The sequence below is a fragment of the Prorops nasuta genome, unplaced genomic scaffold (genome assembly GCF_024137725.1).
Source record: "Prorops nasuta isolate Cenicafe-Biocafe unplaced genomic scaffold, Cenicafe_Pnas_1.2 PNAS00010, whole genome shotgun sequence".
Classification (NCBI taxonomy): domain Eukaryota; kingdom Metazoa; phylum Arthropoda; class Insecta; order Hymenoptera; family Bethylidae; genus Prorops; species Prorops nasuta.
In genome coordinates this window covers 5,287,793-5,303,924 of record NW_027116807.1, presented here as the reverse complement: position 1 = coordinate 5,303,924, position 16,132 = coordinate 5,287,793, and the positions used below count along the sequence as shown (strand labels likewise).

The 16,132-nt window shown below is 31.7% G+C and overlaps 5 protein-coding genes and 1 pseudogene across 9 annotated transcripts; 4 read left to right on the top strand and 2 right to left on the bottom strand.

Moving 5' to 3' along the window:
- The first annotated feature begins 682 nt into the window (after positions 1 to 682).
- LOC136777114 (aquaporin AQPAn.G-like) lies at positions 683 to 2,105 on the top strand. The gene is made up of 5 exons (XM_066733185.1): positions 683 to 997; positions 1,078 to 1,270; positions 1,330 to 1,520; positions 1,580 to 1,812; positions 1,982 to 2,105. The coding sequence occupies exons 1-4, from the start codon at positions 683 to 685 to the stop codon at positions 1,727 to 1,729; spliced, it is 849 nt and encodes a 282-aa protein (XP_066589282.1). The 3' UTR covers positions 1,730 to 1,812; positions 1,982 to 2,105.
- On the top strand, positions 1,890 to 4,425 carry LOC136777113 (insulin-like growth factor-binding protein complex acid labile subunit; annotated as a pseudogene).
- An 89-nt stretch (positions 4,426 to 4,514) lies between these two features.
- Dgkepsilon (diacylglycerol kinase epsilon) lies at positions 4,515 to 7,330 on the bottom strand. 2 transcript variants are annotated; one of them, XM_066732794.1, is made up of 10 exons: positions 6,703 to 7,330; positions 6,456 to 6,627; positions 6,254 to 6,384; positions 6,047 to 6,194; positions 5,756 to 5,973; positions 5,547 to 5,692; positions 5,306 to 5,474; positions 5,063 to 5,243; positions 4,853 to 4,989; positions 4,515 to 4,782 (listed from the first exon to the last, which is right to left on the bottom strand). In XM_066732794.1, exons 1-10 carry the CDS (start codon positions 6,865 to 6,867, stop codon positions 4,663 to 4,665), a joined length of 1,587 nt encoding a protein of 528 aa, XP_066588891.1. In that variant the 5' UTR covers positions 6,868 to 7,330; the 3' UTR covers positions 4,515 to 4,662. The 2 variants fall into 2 exon arrangements, with proteins under 2 accessions (XP_066588891.1, XP_066588892.1); XM_066732795.1 differs by having other exon boundaries at positions 6,254 to 6,330.
- A 378-nt stretch (positions 7,331 to 7,708) lies between these two features.
- Positions 7,709 to 10,316, top strand: lic (dual specificity mitogen-activated protein kinase kinase lic). Its single transcript, XM_066732796.1, has 8 exons — positions 7,709 to 7,748; positions 7,848 to 8,014; positions 8,151 to 8,303; positions 8,389 to 8,554; positions 8,626 to 8,862; positions 8,937 to 9,116; positions 9,193 to 9,410; positions 9,483 to 10,316. The coding sequence occupies exons 3-8, from the start codon at positions 8,239 to 8,241 to the stop codon at positions 9,625 to 9,627; spliced, it is 1,011 nt and encodes a 336-aa protein (XP_066588893.1). The 5' UTR covers positions 7,709 to 7,748; positions 7,848 to 8,014; positions 8,151 to 8,238; the 3' UTR covers positions 9,628 to 10,316.
- Positions 10,317 to 10,419: 103 nt separating this feature from the next.
- Dic1 (Dicarboxylate carrier 1) lies at positions 10,420 to 14,004 on the bottom strand. 2 transcript variants are annotated; one of them, XM_066732801.1, is made up of 10 exons: positions 13,884 to 14,004; positions 13,673 to 13,780; positions 12,767 to 12,862; positions 12,539 to 12,692; positions 12,168 to 12,323; positions 11,916 to 12,082; positions 11,628 to 11,835; positions 11,491 to 11,571; positions 11,376 to 11,432; positions 10,420 to 11,301 (listed from the first exon to the last, which is right to left on the bottom strand). In XM_066732801.1, the coding sequence occupies exons 4-10, from the start codon at positions 12,632 to 12,634 to the stop codon at positions 11,191 to 11,193; spliced, it is 876 nt and encodes a 291-aa protein (XP_066588898.1). In that variant the 5' UTR covers positions 12,635 to 12,692; positions 12,767 to 12,862; positions 13,673 to 13,780; positions 13,884 to 14,004; the 3' UTR covers positions 10,420 to 11,190. The 2 variants fall into 2 exon arrangements, with proteins under 2 accessions (XP_066588898.1, XP_066588897.1); XM_066732800.1 differs by lacking the exon at positions 13,884 to 14,004 and having other exon boundaries at positions 13,673 to 13,861.
- Elp6 (Elongator complex protein 6) lies at positions 13,845 to 16,051 on the top strand. 3 transcript variants are annotated; one of them, XM_066732802.1, is made up of 4 exons: positions 13,845 to 13,978; positions 14,095 to 14,318; positions 14,423 to 14,549; positions 15,194 to 16,051. In XM_066732802.1, the coding sequence occupies exon 4, from the start codon at positions 15,199 to 15,201 to the stop codon at positions 16,030 to 16,032; it is 834 nt and encodes a 277-aa protein (XP_066588899.1). In that variant the 5' UTR covers positions 13,845 to 13,978; positions 14,095 to 14,318; positions 14,423 to 14,549; positions 15,194 to 15,198; the 3' UTR covers positions 16,033 to 16,051. The 3 variants fall into 3 exon arrangements, with proteins under 3 accessions (XP_066588899.1, XP_066588900.1, XP_066588901.1); XM_066732803.1 differs by lacking the exon at positions 14,423 to 14,549; XM_066732804.1 differs by lacking the exons at positions 13,845 to 13,978; positions 14,095 to 14,318; positions 14,423 to 14,549 and adding an exon at positions 14,971 to 15,028.
- The last annotated feature ends 81 nt before the right edge of the window (positions 16,052 to 16,132 follow it).

Here is a 16,132-nt window from a genome sequence, read left to right as displayed (position 1 = left end):
AGTTTATTTTAATAAATTATTCTTACAGAATTCTTCTGCAGTCCTTCTCATAAATCTGAGACTCTTTATAGTCTTGCACTCCATTTCCCTTAATCTATATTTTGCAACATTCTAGCAACTTCGTGCATTATCCAAATACTTACTAAAAAAATTAAAATTTGTGTTTGTCTTTCATTCATTTTTACAATTTTTTTTTAAACTTTCATAACAGAGGATGCTTATAAAAATAAAGAAATTTAACCCCATTTATTGCTACCCATTATTGTAATTCAATTGTTTATATCGAATATTATCGAATTCCGTTTGTCCAATTGAGAAAATATTTGGAGCAAGAACCTAATGTTTGCCAGAGGCTACAAACTTCATTATTTTTGCTGTCCCTGCAGGAGAACAATTTCCTGAGTGTTTAACAGATCCTTAGCAGAAGACGACGGACCATGATGTTGTGCAGCGGACGTAACGGCTTAGAAATATTTCACACCAGAGCCTGTTCAATACATATGAAGACATACGTACACACTTTAGTTTCCATATCTCATATGCTATGAATTACAGCGACTACAGTGAGGATGCTGCTAACGCTGGGTAACCGAGGTAACTAGGGTAACCAGGGTAACCGAAAAACAATGAAAATTGTCAAGTCACCCCTGATATTAGCAATTTTTCTAAAATATTTTGAAAAATGTCTCGACGTGTAGAGCCACAAGAAAATATATACACAGATTCCATGGATTATGCAGGACGAGGTGAAATAGATTTAATGCTAGTATTTGCACTACTTTGCGAATTTATTGGCTGTGTGGCAATAAATTTTTTTGGATGCGCCAGCCAAATGCACATACAAAGTTCGAGTCCAATACAGGCAGAAGAAACTAGTGATTTATCAATTGGTATCACATTCGGGATAATTTATACCATTTGCACCCTAATGTTTTACAATGTATCAGGAGCTAGATTCAATCCTGCTGTCACATTGGCCTTGATGATCCTCAATAAAGTAATTCTATAAAAATAAGCGATAATTGATCATTTTTTCTGTGACAATATTTCTATGTGGTTGTAAATGATAATTCACAGATAAAATTGTATCGAGGAATATTTTATATAGCAGCACAGATGCTTGGTTGTTCTTGTGGAAGTTTAATACTCTATTCTGTGTCCCCTTTCCAATCACAGAGTGAATTTTTTAATAGAAACTACACACTGGGCCTGACCCTTCCTGCGCGTAACATTCATTTCACCCAAGCTTTGGTCATTGAATTACTTGGGAGTAAGAGGTGATCTTTGTAGTTTGTTGAATTTATGTCTAACATATTTTTTCTCACACAGCTTTTGTACTGACGATGATTATCCTTACAATAATGGAAGTACAGAACACAATACACAGATTTGCTCCATTTGCCATTGGATTGGTATTTATTTTTGGCACTTGTGCCTTTGGAAAATTCACTGGGGCCTCTTTTAACCCAGCCAGAAGTTTTGGCCCTGCAGTTCTAAGCATGAATTGGCACCATCATTGGGTAAATGCAACATTGAAGATTTCTGGCAGACAATTCTATTAAAAATTTATTGTCATTAGATTTATTGGGCTGGCCCCATTGCGGGAGCTATTGTGGCAGCTTTAGTTTTCAAAGTTGTATTGGAAGATTATTTCTTGAGCGATGATGAAAGCGACGAAGAAATTGAAGAAGAAGAAATAGTGGTGCCAAGAAAATCAAGAAGAATTTAGGGTTGCCAACTATCGTACATTTTGGAGAATGTCTTCCACTTGAGAGGTTGGTCCTGCGTCCTGTCAAGGAAATCAATGAGTAGGTAATTATTAATTACCTCTGATCATTAGAAAAAGTACCAAAGATTTGCATTAAGATTACTATATTAATTTAAATACAATGATTTGTTCAATAATCACTTTAATCAGTATTATCAGCAGATTTTTCAATTTTAATAATGTGATGGACTCATTGGAGAACATAAATTGTAGGTAAACTGAAAGAATTGAGTTTATCCTTCAATCACCTGATAAAGCTGAATGATGATTATTTCCTGGATATTAAGAAGAACTTGGATATCCTGGAACTAAGTTTTACCTTCACCATAGATATATTTCCCCAGAGAGCATTGAGACCAATGAAGAATCTACTCTGGTTGGTTCTAGATAACAACAATTTCTAAACTATTGAGATCACAGTCTTCTATTCCTTCCAGCAACTTTGTTACATCAATTTAGAATCCAGCACATTGCATTTTCTACCAGAAAGGAGTTAGTTTTGAATGCCCATCTATGGGTTAAAGATGTGAAGCTAGAATACAGTTTTGTGGAGCCATTACCAGATGAGACGTTTCACAACTTTACAGAATTGAGATCTCAGGATCTAACTGGAAACAGGGGTCAAGATTCTTGAATAGGAATCCATAATATATTTTCTAAAACTATAGTAATCACATCCTGACTTATAATTAGATTGTAAAACTGGAATAAGATTCTATGGCATGTCTACAGAATCAAAGGTTCTTCTGGCTGGAGTTCAACAGGTTGAGTGTGCTGGACCTGGATATAGTGACTGAGATAGGTGGACCACATTTCGTATTCAATGCCTCCTACAATTCCATAACTATCGTCGAGCCTGGTGCTGTGCTACTATGAGTACCCTCACTAGGTTTGACTTTGGCATCAATAACATCACACAATAGCCAGCAGACACTTTCAGTGGCACTCAGGATCTAAAGAATCTTTAGATTAAGAATATTTGTATCAGCAGTCTTAAGCCAGGCAAGTTAATATAGCCCCCACAGGCCTCTACTGATTAAAAATTGGATTTGACTTACAATTGTGCTCGCATCATTCGAGATCTACCAATGGACGTTTAACAATCCTCTTTATTCATTGTGCTATCAAATTTCATTCAATTCAAATATTCCAAACCAATGTATATCTGCCTCAAATCGTGATACAAACTTATTTTCTACTGTAATATAACAAAATCCTTTTATGAGTTCTATAGTCTAAATACTGAAGAAACTATAATAGTGTGTTTTTTGTTCAGGGACCTTTAGTTTACTCCATTTGGAGTCCTTGGTCCTCAGAGATAATAAGATAGAGCATCTTCGAAAGCAGTCGTTTCATGAACTAGGGTCTTTTCAAACACTTGACCTTGGGAACAACTGGATCACCCAATTGCCAACAGAAAAATTTAGAAGCCTCAAAAACTTAAGGATATTGAATTTATTTGGTAACAGACTGAGAATTATATCTCGTAAAGTATTCGAGGGTACCAGATTGGAAATATTGGACTTTGGTAGCAGCAATTTTACTGTGGTACTATCACATTCCTTCCTAGGTTTGACGATACCTTGAGGAACGTCAACGTGGACGACGACAACTTCATCAACCATTTAGACTCTATGTTTCTCCAGCTTCACAATTGGTGGTCTTGAAACCAGTAAGAAACCGTATGTCAATATTGCTAGATAATTCTTTCGCGTTTTTCGGCAAACTGATTAATCTGATCGTATCCAACAACATTCTCCAGGTGAACTTCAAGAAGCTCTTCCACTACCTGTCAAATCTCAAACAATTGTCTGTGGTTAATTGTGGTCTAAAGTCGATATCACAATTCCAACTGGCAAAACTCAACGTCCTAGATCTGTCCACTAATTATATATACAGTTGCAATGAAAGAAAATTCCAGTATCTCGAGGATCTAAAAAGTCTTCTACTTGTCAATAATTCATTAGCGTCCATGCTGGATATTCGACTGAAGCTGCTAAGGGAACTGAACGTTTCAGGAAATTCAATTGAGGTAAATCCGTATAAAATTTGGAAAAAATAGAAAAATTAGTTTATAAGATTTCTTATAGGTAATAATATTACTAAACTGAATGATTTCTTTTCAGAGATTAACAAGGGAGGTTTTTTTTGTGCCACTCAAGATTGGAGAAGTTCAACTTGAGGAATGAATAAAACGAGGCTGGTAAGCAAGAATTGTTCAAGGTCTTTAAGGTACTTGAAGAATTTGAAGACCCAAATTTGGCAGGAGCTTGATGATTTCCATCTACGTTATTTGTTCACTGGAATATCCCTGAGGGGTAAGTGGAAATTCAGGTGATCAAACAGTAACTGAAGAATCAAATAGAGAATGCGTTCGCCAAACAGCTGAGGAGCTGACGATAACCGGAATTAACCTTGAGGTCATTTTCGCTGACGCGTTCTTGCGTATCGAGGATGACGAATTCACCTTGAGAATCAAGAACATACATGATAGAAGACTGCAGTTTGACATTTTCTTACTTTCGACGAAGAAATTTTCCCAGCTCGCGTTGGATTTCAGGAATAACCATATCAACGGGTTGAATCCTTCCGTTCTTTATGGCAATATGTTTTGGCAGTCTGTTGGTACCAATAAGGTAGCTGGTAAGTTTTTATGATTTTAACCATCAATTTTAATGGGTGATATCTGCAAATTATTCAGAAAAAAGGCATCAATAGGAAAATATTGTACAGATGCCATTGTAGCATTTATGACGTTAAAAAAACTGTTTTTTATGCGCTATTAGTTGTAAAATCAAAATCTTATTTTAAAACATTGATTTATTACATAATTCTGTTGAAAAAAAAATAATAAAGTATGCTTATTTTGGTCGCCTCTAGAGCGGCCTAGCCCCTTAATAATCTGTGCTCATCAGCATTGTTGCTTGGTTGCAATACGAAATAGTTAATTCACATGGATTTTGATACCAGGGTTCTCCATCCACTTGTATTGCGCTCGATTTTAATAATTTTATCTGTAATATTTGTTATGGTTTATTTTTATTCTAAATAATTATAGCAAATTTCATACAGTAATATTTATACCTTCACAGTTTTGGCTTGTCCTATTCTATGAGGTTGCGACAGGCCAATTTGTAACTGGGCCATATGAAAAGACGAGTATAAAGCCGCAACTTCCAATTTCCCATCTTCGATACTTTGTACTCCTACGTCCTCGTTCCCTAAAATATAAATAACATTGATATACTTATAAATAAACGATTAGCTATAATTCTTATGGTAATCTTGTTGTACCTTCCAATCCCATATTCCACAAATTTACACCTGCTGCCCACGATGGAATGTTAAGTATAACAATACTTTCAATAGATGGCAACTCTGCTCTTTTATCATCTAAGTACAATTCAAGATTCTTTTCGAGATCTTTACACTCTCTCTCAACGACTTGTTGAGTACCAAAACATAAATACAGTAACTAAAAATTTAAAGAAATTGTAATGCTTAAAATAATTTATATACAACAATTTTTAATTATACCTTATTAAATATACGATGACTAAAAAGATAAAAACGGCTTTCTCGTGTACGATGGAAACTCAGAGTAACCTGAGCATCCACTCCTACACTTATGTAGTTATACATAAAAAATGTTTTTTTTAATCCTCTAAGCCCGAGTCCAGTACACGGTTTTATCGAAACCATCCATCTAATATGAAAAACATTCGTAACTCATATTGAATGATTATAAATTTATACGAATTTGAAAGGTGTATCTGACCTATCCAAATTGACTTTTTTTGCCATTAGTATCTTATGTAAAATTTCTTCAGGATTCAAATTTGAATCATGCATCTTCCCCCACCCAAGAACTCTTGATAAATCATTTCCTGTTCCTAGGGGAAGTATAGCTACAGAAGGAACTGGCTAGAAATGAAAGACCATTTATTTAAAATTGGCTTTGATTATTTCATTAAAAGAAAAAAATACCTTCAAATTTAATTTATAAACAGCATTTAAAAGCCAAGCAATAGTTCCATCTCCTCCAGCTACCAAAACAGTACAAGGAACATCTCCCAGCAAACGACACCATTCTAATGCAGCCACTGGATCTCTATCTGCTAAATCAACAACCTGTGCTGGATTAATTAATCTTCTGAATAAAGATAATATTTCAGCTCCGTCATTATTTCCAGATTTTCTGTTTCCTAGAAGATGAATAAAAGTATTAGCATGTTTCATAAATCATTATAAGTTTATCTTTTTCATTTGTTAACTTACCTACTACTATCAATGGGTGCCAATTTGGCCAATTTGGAGGCACCACTGAACGAAGTTGCAGCCTATGCCTCATTGTACTGCGTCTGTTTACCACTTCTAGACTTACAGGAGGAATTATCATTGTCTTATATTTTCCAAAATCACAGATCTGTATAGGGTAAAAGTTTAATGTAAACATCAAAATAAATTATGAAAATTTATTATTACCTCATATAAATTAGCTTTACAAGTGTCATGAACACATCGTTGACACCAACAGCACCACCAATCTATAATGCCTGGTTCTGCATCACACTCCTCATCACAAATCTCACACATTGCAATAATTGGTAAATTTCCTTTTTTTTTTTTTAATTTAATTAATAAGATTAATATACATACAAAAGAAAATAAAGAAGAAGGATTATACCTTTGACCCAATGATGCTTCATAGGCTGATCTCCACTATAAGAAATTACTTTACATTTAAGCTTTTTATCAGCAACTTTTACACATCCATGATCAGCACACACACCACAAGAGTCACATAATAAGCCATTTCCATTTAATAATAATGCTTCACATATGCTACAATAATAAGCCTAAAAAATTATACAAATATTATAATAATGAACTGAAAAATATGTATAGATTTTTGATAATGATATTAAATATACTTTTGACAATTGTCTAATAGATTTCCAGTTATGTTCTTTTGTTACATCTCTAATATGTATATGGGAGCCACTTAATAAGTATTTAAAAAAATTAAAAGTAATAGCAATAATAATCATGCTTGATATTGTAGGCAGAATAACACCATTGAATTCATTTTCCCACATTATTGAAAATTAATTTCTGCTGTTTCTATAGCTAAATATATTTTTTAAATATTTTTTGGCACCACTTTATTTCATTTATAATATGAATATAATGCAAGTTATAATGTAATCATTATTATTAATATTTCTCCTCTCTAATGTGGCTTATGTACCAATTAACAAAAGATAATATAATTTTCTTTTTTAATTTATGTTTATAATTACATGTCATTTGAATGTTAATTGTCAACAAACTCGCAGAGATTCACAACAATGAAATTCGGAGAGTCCATCAGCTGATCAATGTCAAGACAAGAAATAAACTAGATTATAGATCATTTAAGCTTTACGGTTATCGTCTTTCTTTGTTTCAGATAATTCTACTTTATTTTTGTTTTCAATATTCTTACTTTGTACTCTTTGAACCCGTAAAGTGAAGTAGAATTATTTTACAAAGTATTGATAAATAATAATATGAACCACCTAAAATTATTAGTAACTTTAGAGATAAACTAACTTGGCGCAATGAATTTAGTCACAAAAGAGATTATTGATTATCATAACCTACAACAACTATATGCAACAATTAGACATAGCTAAAGGTCATCTCTATCATACATTTATCAGATTTTCTCATGAAAATTTATATTACAAATAACATATATTTATTGTGGAAAAATAAATCTATTCATTATTTTTAAAATATCTACAAAAAATTCAATTAGACCGTTTTTGGAGTTAGCGCTCTGCATCGATAATCGAATATATAAATATATCGAATAGGTTTGAAAATTCGCGGGCAAATTTGTTGTTTTTTAAAGCAGGCCGAAATCGTTCTACTTATTTTTAGCAAAATAATATAAGAATCTACGTATCCAAGGAGTTAACGAGAAATTCTAAAGGTATATTCCACTTATATTTTCTAAATAATTAAGCTGCTTTTTGCTGTTGAATATTATTTAATTAATTTATTACATTATTTTCAAATTTCTCAACTGTAGAGTTCTCGCACGCATTTGCCCCTTCTCGTACCAACTTCAGCTCAAAGTTTGAGTTAGCGGAAAACTTCATATATGGTCAGTACTCAGTAGCATTCGGAAGTCTGTTTCTACTTAGAAGTAGAGTGATGTTATTTAAATAACACAGTTAATATTCTAACTTAAGTCAGGTAATGAAGCTTTATTATCAAATTTTTCTTTATTTTTTTTTTTAATGAAAACTTAGATGTGTGCTCCGAAATACCCTATAATTATCGGTAAATTGACAACAAGTTAGTGTACACATAATTTGGTTTACCCTTTTAGATTCCGGCTCACCGGTTTTATTATATACATGCTGCATGAGGTCTTAAAGGATTATAAATTAAGTCTCAATTGATGAAAGATCAATACCATGGCTTCTCGCAAAGGGAAAAGAGATTTGAAACTCAAGGTTTCAGAAGAAGTCCATGTTCCAGTGTAAATAGCATGAGATTGATCTGAGTCATAATAAAATTTTATGAACGGTTGAATATGTTTTTCAAATTACTTTTGCTTTTTTTAGGGCACCTCCAAGAAATTTAGACAAACGAACCACAATTACAATTGATGAGAAAACATTTGTTGTGGAAGCTGATGATTTAGAAACTCTATGTACTTTAGGTAGAGGGGCCTATGGAATTGTTGAAAAAATGAAGCATAAACAAAGTGATACTATAATGGCAGTTAAAGTAATTCACACACATTTAAAAGATAATTGCTTTAACTATTGAGCTATTTTTTATAATCTTTATTTTTTTAGAGAATTACTGCTACGGTTAATACACAAGAGCAAAAAAGATTGCTCATGGATTTAGATATTTCTATGCGTAGTTCTGATTGTCCTTACACTGTGCAATTTTATGGAGCACTATTTAGGGAAGGGGATGTTTGGATATGTATGGAAGTAATGGATACAAGTCTTGATAAATTCTATGTAAAGGTGTATGAAAATAACAGGGCAATACCTGAAGACATTTTAGGAAAGATAGCTTTAGCGGTAAGCAATAGAAGGTTAAGAACTATTAATATAAATATAAATCTTAATGTGGCAAATATAATAAATTTTATCAGGTGGTACATGCACTACATTACTTGTATTCAAAATTGAGAGTAATACACAGAGATGTGAAGCCTAGTAATATTTTGATTAATCGAAAGGGAGAAGTGAAAATCTGTGATTTTGGTATTTCGGGTTACCTTGTGGATTCTGTAGCTAAAACGATAGATGCTGGCTGCAAACCATATATGGCAGTATGTATTTAATATTTTTTACTTTATTAAATTTACCTTTAGTACTCTCCTGTAAGCAAATGTTTTAACTCTTTAGCCAGAAAGGATAGATCCCTCAGGAAATCCTTCACACTATGATATTAGATCAGATGTGTGGTCATTAGGAATATCTCTTGTTGAATTAGCTACTGGAAAATTTCCATATGAATCTTGGGGGACTCCGTTTGAACAATTAAAACAAGTTGTAAAAGATGAAGCTCCCAAATTACCAGAAAACAAATTTTCACAGAATTTTGAAGATTTTATAAATAAATGGTAAAACTTGATATATATTTTATGTACGTATAAAATTTGAAATAATGACCAAAAATGAATTAATTATTGCAGTTTATCAAAGGATTACAAATTACGGCCTAATTACAGTCAACTGTTAGAGCATAGTTTTATTAAAGAACATGCTGAGAAACAAACAAATATTGAACAGTTTGTTGGAGAAATTTTAGATTTACCAGAATCAGAGCAGAATGCGTAGCACGGAAGTAATCCTTTGTTCTTTATCACAATATTTTTATGGAAATCATTTTACAATCTTGTGCATTGCACCAAAGTCATTTGAATGAAGTGTAAAAATCCAGCATTCGAGTTATTTAGTCATTCATACCTCATACTTACTCTTCTGTTGGAATAATAAAAAAGGAATAGAAAATTTAATTTTAATATTAAAAATGATTCAAGGTTTGATAGTCTATTTAGGAATCACTTTGAAACGTTTGTAATATGCGAAAACGTGTAAATAATATGAAAATGTCTTTTAATTAGAATCACAATGCTAGTGCAAACTCTTTGTATTATATACCAGAAGTAATCTGTAGGTAGTATTGATTGCAAGTGTTTTTTTACATTTGAAAGAATTAACTAATGTCGCACTCTCACCTAGCCTGATATATAATCTTATTACAATAATCACAGTGAGAATTAAAATATCTTTAAACAATGAGTCCTACTTGTACATTAATATCTTATTTTGTGCATAATAGTAGTAATTATAAGTACTAGGTTAATTAACAAAATTTATTTCAAATCTACGTTGTGACCGTCTAGTGACATAATCGGAGTCACGATAGTCTATTTCAAGATTTAATCATCTTTTGATACATTCTATTATTACTGTATAATCGAGATTAGTTTACTAAATAAAAGATTGTCATTGGAAAAACCGAATCTTTTGTTTAAGTTATTTTCTTGTATCTATTATACTAATAAGCTTTAACTAAAGATAGTTATTTATTAAAAAGGTAACATGCTTAACAGGTAATTTAAATATATATTTACTTTTCAACTTTTTAATACAATTATTTAAAATATTTTATAATATTTCTTACACATCTCATTATTGACGTTCATTTTATAGGTAAATTTGTTTGCACCCTTAATTCCAGTGTAACAAGATTATACAAAGCGTATTTACATAAAATTAATTTAAAAAATCACAAATATAAACGTAACGGGCTCTGATACAACAGTTTCTTACATATATTAAAAATATACTATCTAGATCAATCTTAATATATTGGCAAAATATAGCAGTAAGGTCATTCGTAATACCCTTATTGCATATAATAGATTTCTTCCATTTATACATATGTATTCCATAATTAAAAATATAGTATTGTCTTATATCAATTAGTGTACTTTTTCATTATTGTACTGGATATTTCATGGGCAATGCCATATATTGTATAAATGCACATGTTTTCATAAAAAAGGAGTTCATTTATCAAATGAGCACAGCTCAAATTAAGATAGTATAAAGAAAAACCCTCAAATCTATTGGAAGGTTTAAGTATATGCCAGCATACAAATCAATCATTTCAAGGAATGTCTTGTATGGAATATATATCTGGGTTGCATATTTAAATTTATGCATTGTACAATTGTGCATTTTTTAGTGCGATTGATTTCATACAGTTAGACGGACTATGCAAAATTTTTGTATGATTTGCTATTTGCCCCACTTATATACATATTAAGTAACAAGTATATGAAACGAAAACGGAGAAGTCTTGACATATTGCTACTGCTAGCTCAATTTTTTTCAATCTTTAGTAGGTATAGGATAGAAACCAAAATTACTTCTGAGTTGCTCAAGGAATACAAATGTTAAAATTGTATGTGGACCAAGTCTAACAAAAGCAGGTACATAGCCCTAAAAATATTATTGATTTATTAGTTTATAATTTAAAAATTGCATTAAATATCTATTGCAATTAATTGTATTACCTTAAAGAAAGCAAGAGGTCCAAGCTTGGCAGTGTGCATACAAATTTCTAGCAGATTCTGCAAAGCATATATAAATTTTAAATAACAGAAAGGTCATTGAAGATGTTTTATTTACCTTAAATTCACCAGGTTTGGCATTCATAGCACGAGTTTTTAAAACATCTAATGGTTGAGTAAAAGTTGTTGCTATAGCACCCTAAAATATGGAGCTTAATCATTATCAATATTTAGAAAAAAATTTAAATAACTTACAGCAGTCATGCTAGAAATAACATGGGTCGTAGGGTTATCCTTGAAATAGCCAGAGTTTAACAAGGTCATTTTAATCTGATCATAGAAGCTTAATTGTCCCATAGTCATTAATATTGCCCTTCCTGTTGCAGTACTACATCCATTAAACAGTTGGAGGACTCCTTCTTTTTTAATAACTTTTATTATGCCATCAAAAGCATTTGCATAGCTACAATAATAAAAAATATTAGGTATGAAACATTGTAAAAGATTAATATATGAAAAAATAAATTTTGAAAAATTTGTTACTTTCTTCTTAATTCTGGTGCCAATTTTATATCATTTTGCATGCGAACATTTATCAAATCCCCAGGTGTACCAAACACACCACCTGCTGCACCAGCAAAACCAGCCAATAGTAATTTTTTAGTAAATGATAATGGGTGGTCAGGTGTTTCCATGGATTGTTTACCTACCTGACAAGTATAATATTATAATAATATTTGATACTTTGAAAATTGTATATTAAAAATGTAACAATTAAATTATTGTTGTATTTACTTCGTATACTCCAAACCTAATAGTGGAATAAGTAAGCTGCCTCAGTAGAGAGGCACTAAGCCCATTGTATAAAGCTAAAATGCCCTGTTTCTTAATTATATTAACTGCTGATCTTGCTACAGATAATTTACCTTCCTGCTGAGTTTGTAAATGGACCTAAAAATTAAAATGGCATTACACATTCAATGAAAATCAGTGAATGTATTGACAGGCGCATTTAAATTATTGTAGTGTCATGCTTATTATACAACATATTACATAACAGTTCAGAGTATTATCATTCCAGAAACTCAGATTTTCACACTTTATTATATTTCCATACTCATAAAGTATTTTGTTATATACAATGTTTTAAATGAAACATGCAAAACCTTTAGTAAATCTAATGGATGGGTGATACATGCAGCTCCAGCTGATGCAAGTCCTCCAAAATACCATCGTGATAGTTTTTTACTTTTGTCACTCATTTTTTCTACTCGTCTACAATTAAATATCTTTAATTCAAGATAATAACATAGTAAACATCTGAAAGAACCATGAGTATTAAACAATTTTTACCTGATAATGAATGAATCAATGATAAGAATATAGTCTTTTACCTGTATATTGGAATATATGCAAAGGGGTTATTTCAATAAATTACAAGAACAAAAAAAAATCATCTTAGTTTTAAGGAAAGGAAAGGGATGAAAAACCTGGAAAAAAATGCCAAAGTTATAAAATCTCAAAATAAAAATGTGTAGATTTTAACCATTCATTGATAAAAAATAATAAATAAATTATCATTACTTGTTAATAGCAACCAGTTATCACAGAGGGAAAAATTTAGTTAATGAATCATAAACAATAAATTCCTTATTGTAAGGAAAATATTTGTATACTAATAAAAACGTTAAATTTTCGTCACAGTTGTATACTTAGAAGAAATAGGGAGCCCTTGAAATTAAAATTATAAATTTGTGTTAAAATAAATGACCTTGTCTCCGATTCATACAAAAAACGAGTAAGTTCAATTCGAATGCGAAAATTTTTATCAGGGTTTCATAAATCAAAAGCTGGTATGATAAAATATACAACACATAAATATACTCTTTTTAGTTCATAAAATAGAAATAAAGTACTACAGTTTAAATGTGTGCATCTAGAATTTTTGTAGATAAAGTCGAGAGAGATTTTAAAAATTAAAAAAATCGCATTAGATACGCGTAATATTGATAAAAAAAATTGACACAAGAAAAAAAGCAAGTATTAAGATTGCTCTATGAAAAGACAGATCAAATTATTTCAGATTTACAATAGATTACAGTAGTTTTAACTGCTAAATGTGCATAGGTAAATATGAAATGATTTAGGAACAAATGAAAGAAAAGTTGTAATTATTGGATTTCTGTATCCTTTTAATCATTCGGGTGCTGCTTATCAATCACCGTCAATTTATGTTATACTAATATGGTAATTGATGATTGACCTGTGACATTTTAAAGGGTAAAACAGATTAAACTTACGAGTCGGTTTCTCGACGTTGCTGGTAGCAACGTTGTAGGAACTTATGGACACTGACCAAATGTGCTGAGTTAACTTGACTTGAATCTGAGCTTGAGTACTATTGAGGACTGGGGAGGGCAATAAAGAAATTTTTAGTGGTCAACACAGAACCGAAAACTGGTGCACGCATGTCAGCTGACAGCCACGTGCAGCTTTACCTACAATACCTACGCTCTGTCTGTATATCTTCACAGCTTTATAGGATTTTCCATTTTTACACATTGCTCCAATACAAATTCACATCTAACCCACACGAGCTAAGCATGGTGCGCATGTGCCCCATGTGCTTTAAATGCCAGCTTCCAGACTATACATATATAAGATAGCAACTGGTGTGTGCAATTCCTATTTACCTCCCCTTCATTTATTTGTCTTTTTCCAGGCAAGCTGCACATGCGCGGAATCAATTGAACCAATTGGAAATTGGATTGGAATTGGTTTGGTACTTTGATTGGTAATGTGGGTGTGTGAGTTAATGAAGTACTGTACGCTACTGTATGGAGTAACCGGACCGGAGTAATTCTAACCTAGCAACTAACCTATATATACCATTGTATACCATGGAGTAATCACAAATAACACAAAATACTACGAAAATATACAGACGTATGGATCTTTGTCAGTTATGGTCATAAAGCACTAAAAAGCCAAGCTTAATCTAGTATCTCTTTAACTTTTATTTTCATTTTTACGCATTATTCTTATGATAGGCATTGGTAGTCAATCATGTCTGAGCGCTTATAACTGTTAGCACAAGCACGTGCTAGCATTTCTATATTAGCTAGTCCATTATTGTCTCAAACGTTTATATGATTTAAATTGAAGTTTTTTAACGCGGTGAGTAGAGCTTAGTTTTTTATCCGTAAAACCTGATATTTTAAATACGAGAAATTATCCCGATACTGATACATTTCTTATTTCCATTCCTATATTGGTTAGAATTATTGCAATATTTATATTTACTTTTACTTTCATAGTGAAGTAGTACTCATTTTGAACCTACACGAAACTTACAAATTAAATTTGAGATTAAAATATTTTATTAACCTATTCATATAATAAAATGGGAGAGTTTTAGAAACAATGGCATCTGTTTCTTTTATATATAGCATTCTTTTTTTTTTTTTGGATTGAAATGGCTGGGAAAAACTCATGTTCAACTGCGCAAGCGATGCCAAGTGGCATCCCTTGCTCAGATAGTGTGGGACTTGCCAACTTGCCTTTTGAAAGTTTATATATATAGCATTCTATACCCTTTAAATAATCAAAATGGTCTCTGGAGAGATCACGTTTATAAAATCTATATATACCAATAGGTATGGTAATAGTAATGTAACAATATCCTTATTTTATGTTGCTTGATAAAGTCCAATTATTAGTTTAGCTGAGTGGATACTTTAAATGGCTGCTTACAACTATTAAAACTTTATAACTGTAACTGATAAGAGTCATTGTTATTTACACATTCTGAATTGTTTTAGAAATCATGATGGCAAGTACACTAGGGTCATTGGTCAGTACTATTGGTATTGATAAAGTGAACATGGACCAAAAATTAACTTTAATAGAAGAGCATCATGGTGTCAATGGAGCATTTATGCTTACAACAATTTTATCCAATGCCATAAAAAATAAACAAGCTGTCCTGCTTGTGCTTTTTCACAATACATTTGAGCACTACCATAACATTGGAATGAGGGTTGGATTCAATCTTCGTTCCTTGGTTGAAAATAAGCAAGTAGTTGTCATGGATCATGTGGGTATGCTGATGGATGAAATAGAAGATCTTTGTGGCAAGGCAGAAGACTTTTTTTCCACAAAACCCACATTGTTTTCAACTGCAGACAAAAGCAATATTTCTCAAGTTGTGCAAAAATTGTCAGCAGAATTTCAGGAAAATTATAGAAAGGCTGAGCAGTTTAATAAATCAGTTGTAGTTATAATAGATGATCTTTCTCATCTTCTAGATTTAGGATTAAATCAGGGTGAAGCTTTGATATATTTTAAGTATATTAGATCATCATTGGATGAAAAAAGTCATCAACTATACGTTATGATTCATTCGTATCCAAGCGAATCCTTGAAAAATTCATCAAATTTTTTGATTAATAATTTTAAATATATGGCACAATTGATAATATCTATTGAACCACTAAAAGCCAGTAAATGGAATGAAACAAATGGGAAATTAACAATCTCATGGCAAATAGAGTCTGTTCGGAAGGAAAATCACTGGGCCAAAGCTACAGTCTTTTTGTATAGATTAATGCATTTTAGAATACATATTTATCCGCCGGGTGCAGTAAATACCTTTACTTAACGTTTAATGTACATGTTTCTCAAAATAACTCTACTTAAAAGAATATTTAAAACACCACTCGTCGCTAAAAGTTGCTACCAAACAATACATACCAACGCAT

What these genes read in the sequence shown, in the direction of transcription:
- lic (XM_066732796.1), top strand. Translation starts at nt 8,239, where the DNA reads ATGGCTTCTCGCAAAGGGAAAAGAGATTTGAAACTCAAGGTTTCAGAA. An exon ending in GCTGCAAACCATATATGGCA is followed by an intron (nt 9,117 to 9,192) that starts GTATGTATTTAA and finishes TTAACTCTTTAG; the next exon opens with CCAGAAAGGATAGATCCCTC. An exon ending in GAAGATTTTATAAATAAATG is followed by an intron (nt 9,411 to 9,482) that starts GTAAAACTTGAT and finishes TAATTATTGCAG; the next exon opens with TTTATCAAAGGATTACAAAT.
- Elp6 (XM_066732803.1), top strand. Translation starts at nt 15,199, where the DNA reads ATGATGGCAAGTACACTAGGGTCATTGGTCAGTACTATTGGTATTGAT.
- Dic1 (XM_066732801.1), bottom strand. Translation starts at nt 12,634, where the DNA reads ATGAGTGACAAAAGTAAAAAACTATCACGATGGTATTTTGGAGGACTT. An exon ending in ATCCATTAGATTTACTAAAG is followed by an intron (nt 12,324 to 12,538) that starts GTTTTGCATGTT and finishes TTTAATTTTTAG; the next exon opens with GTCCATTTACAAACTCAGCA. An exon ending in TTATTTCTAGCATGACTGCT is followed by an intron (nt 11,572 to 11,627) that starts GTAAGTTATTTA and finishes TCCATATTTTAG; the next exon opens with GGTGCTATAGCAACAACTTT.
- LOC136777114 (XM_066733185.1), top strand. Translation starts at nt 683, where the DNA reads ATGTCTCGACGTGTAGAGCCACAAGAAAATATATACACAGATTCCATG. An exon ending in CCTTGATGATCCTCAATAAA is followed by an intron (nt 998 to 1,077) that starts GTAATTCTATAA and finishes GATAATTCACAG; the next exon opens with ATAAAATTGTATCGAGGAAT. An exon ending in TGAATTGGCACCATCATTGG is followed by an intron (nt 1,521 to 1,579) that starts GTAAATGCAACA and finishes TATTGTCATTAG; the next exon opens with ATTTATTGGGCTGGCCCCAT.
- Dgkepsilon (XM_066732794.1), bottom strand. Translation starts at nt 6,867, where the DNA reads ATGTGGGAAAATGAATTCAATGGTGTTATTCTGCCTACAATATCAAGC. An exon ending in GCACCCATTGATAGTAGTAG is followed by an intron (nt 5,974 to 6,046) that starts GTAAGTTAACAA and finishes TTCATCTTCTAG; the next exon opens with GAAACAGAAAATCTGGAAAT. An exon ending in GACAAGCCAAAACTGTGAAG is followed by an intron (nt 4,783 to 4,852) that starts GTATAAATATTA and finishes CAAATATTACAG; the next exon opens with ATAAAATTATTAAAATCGAG.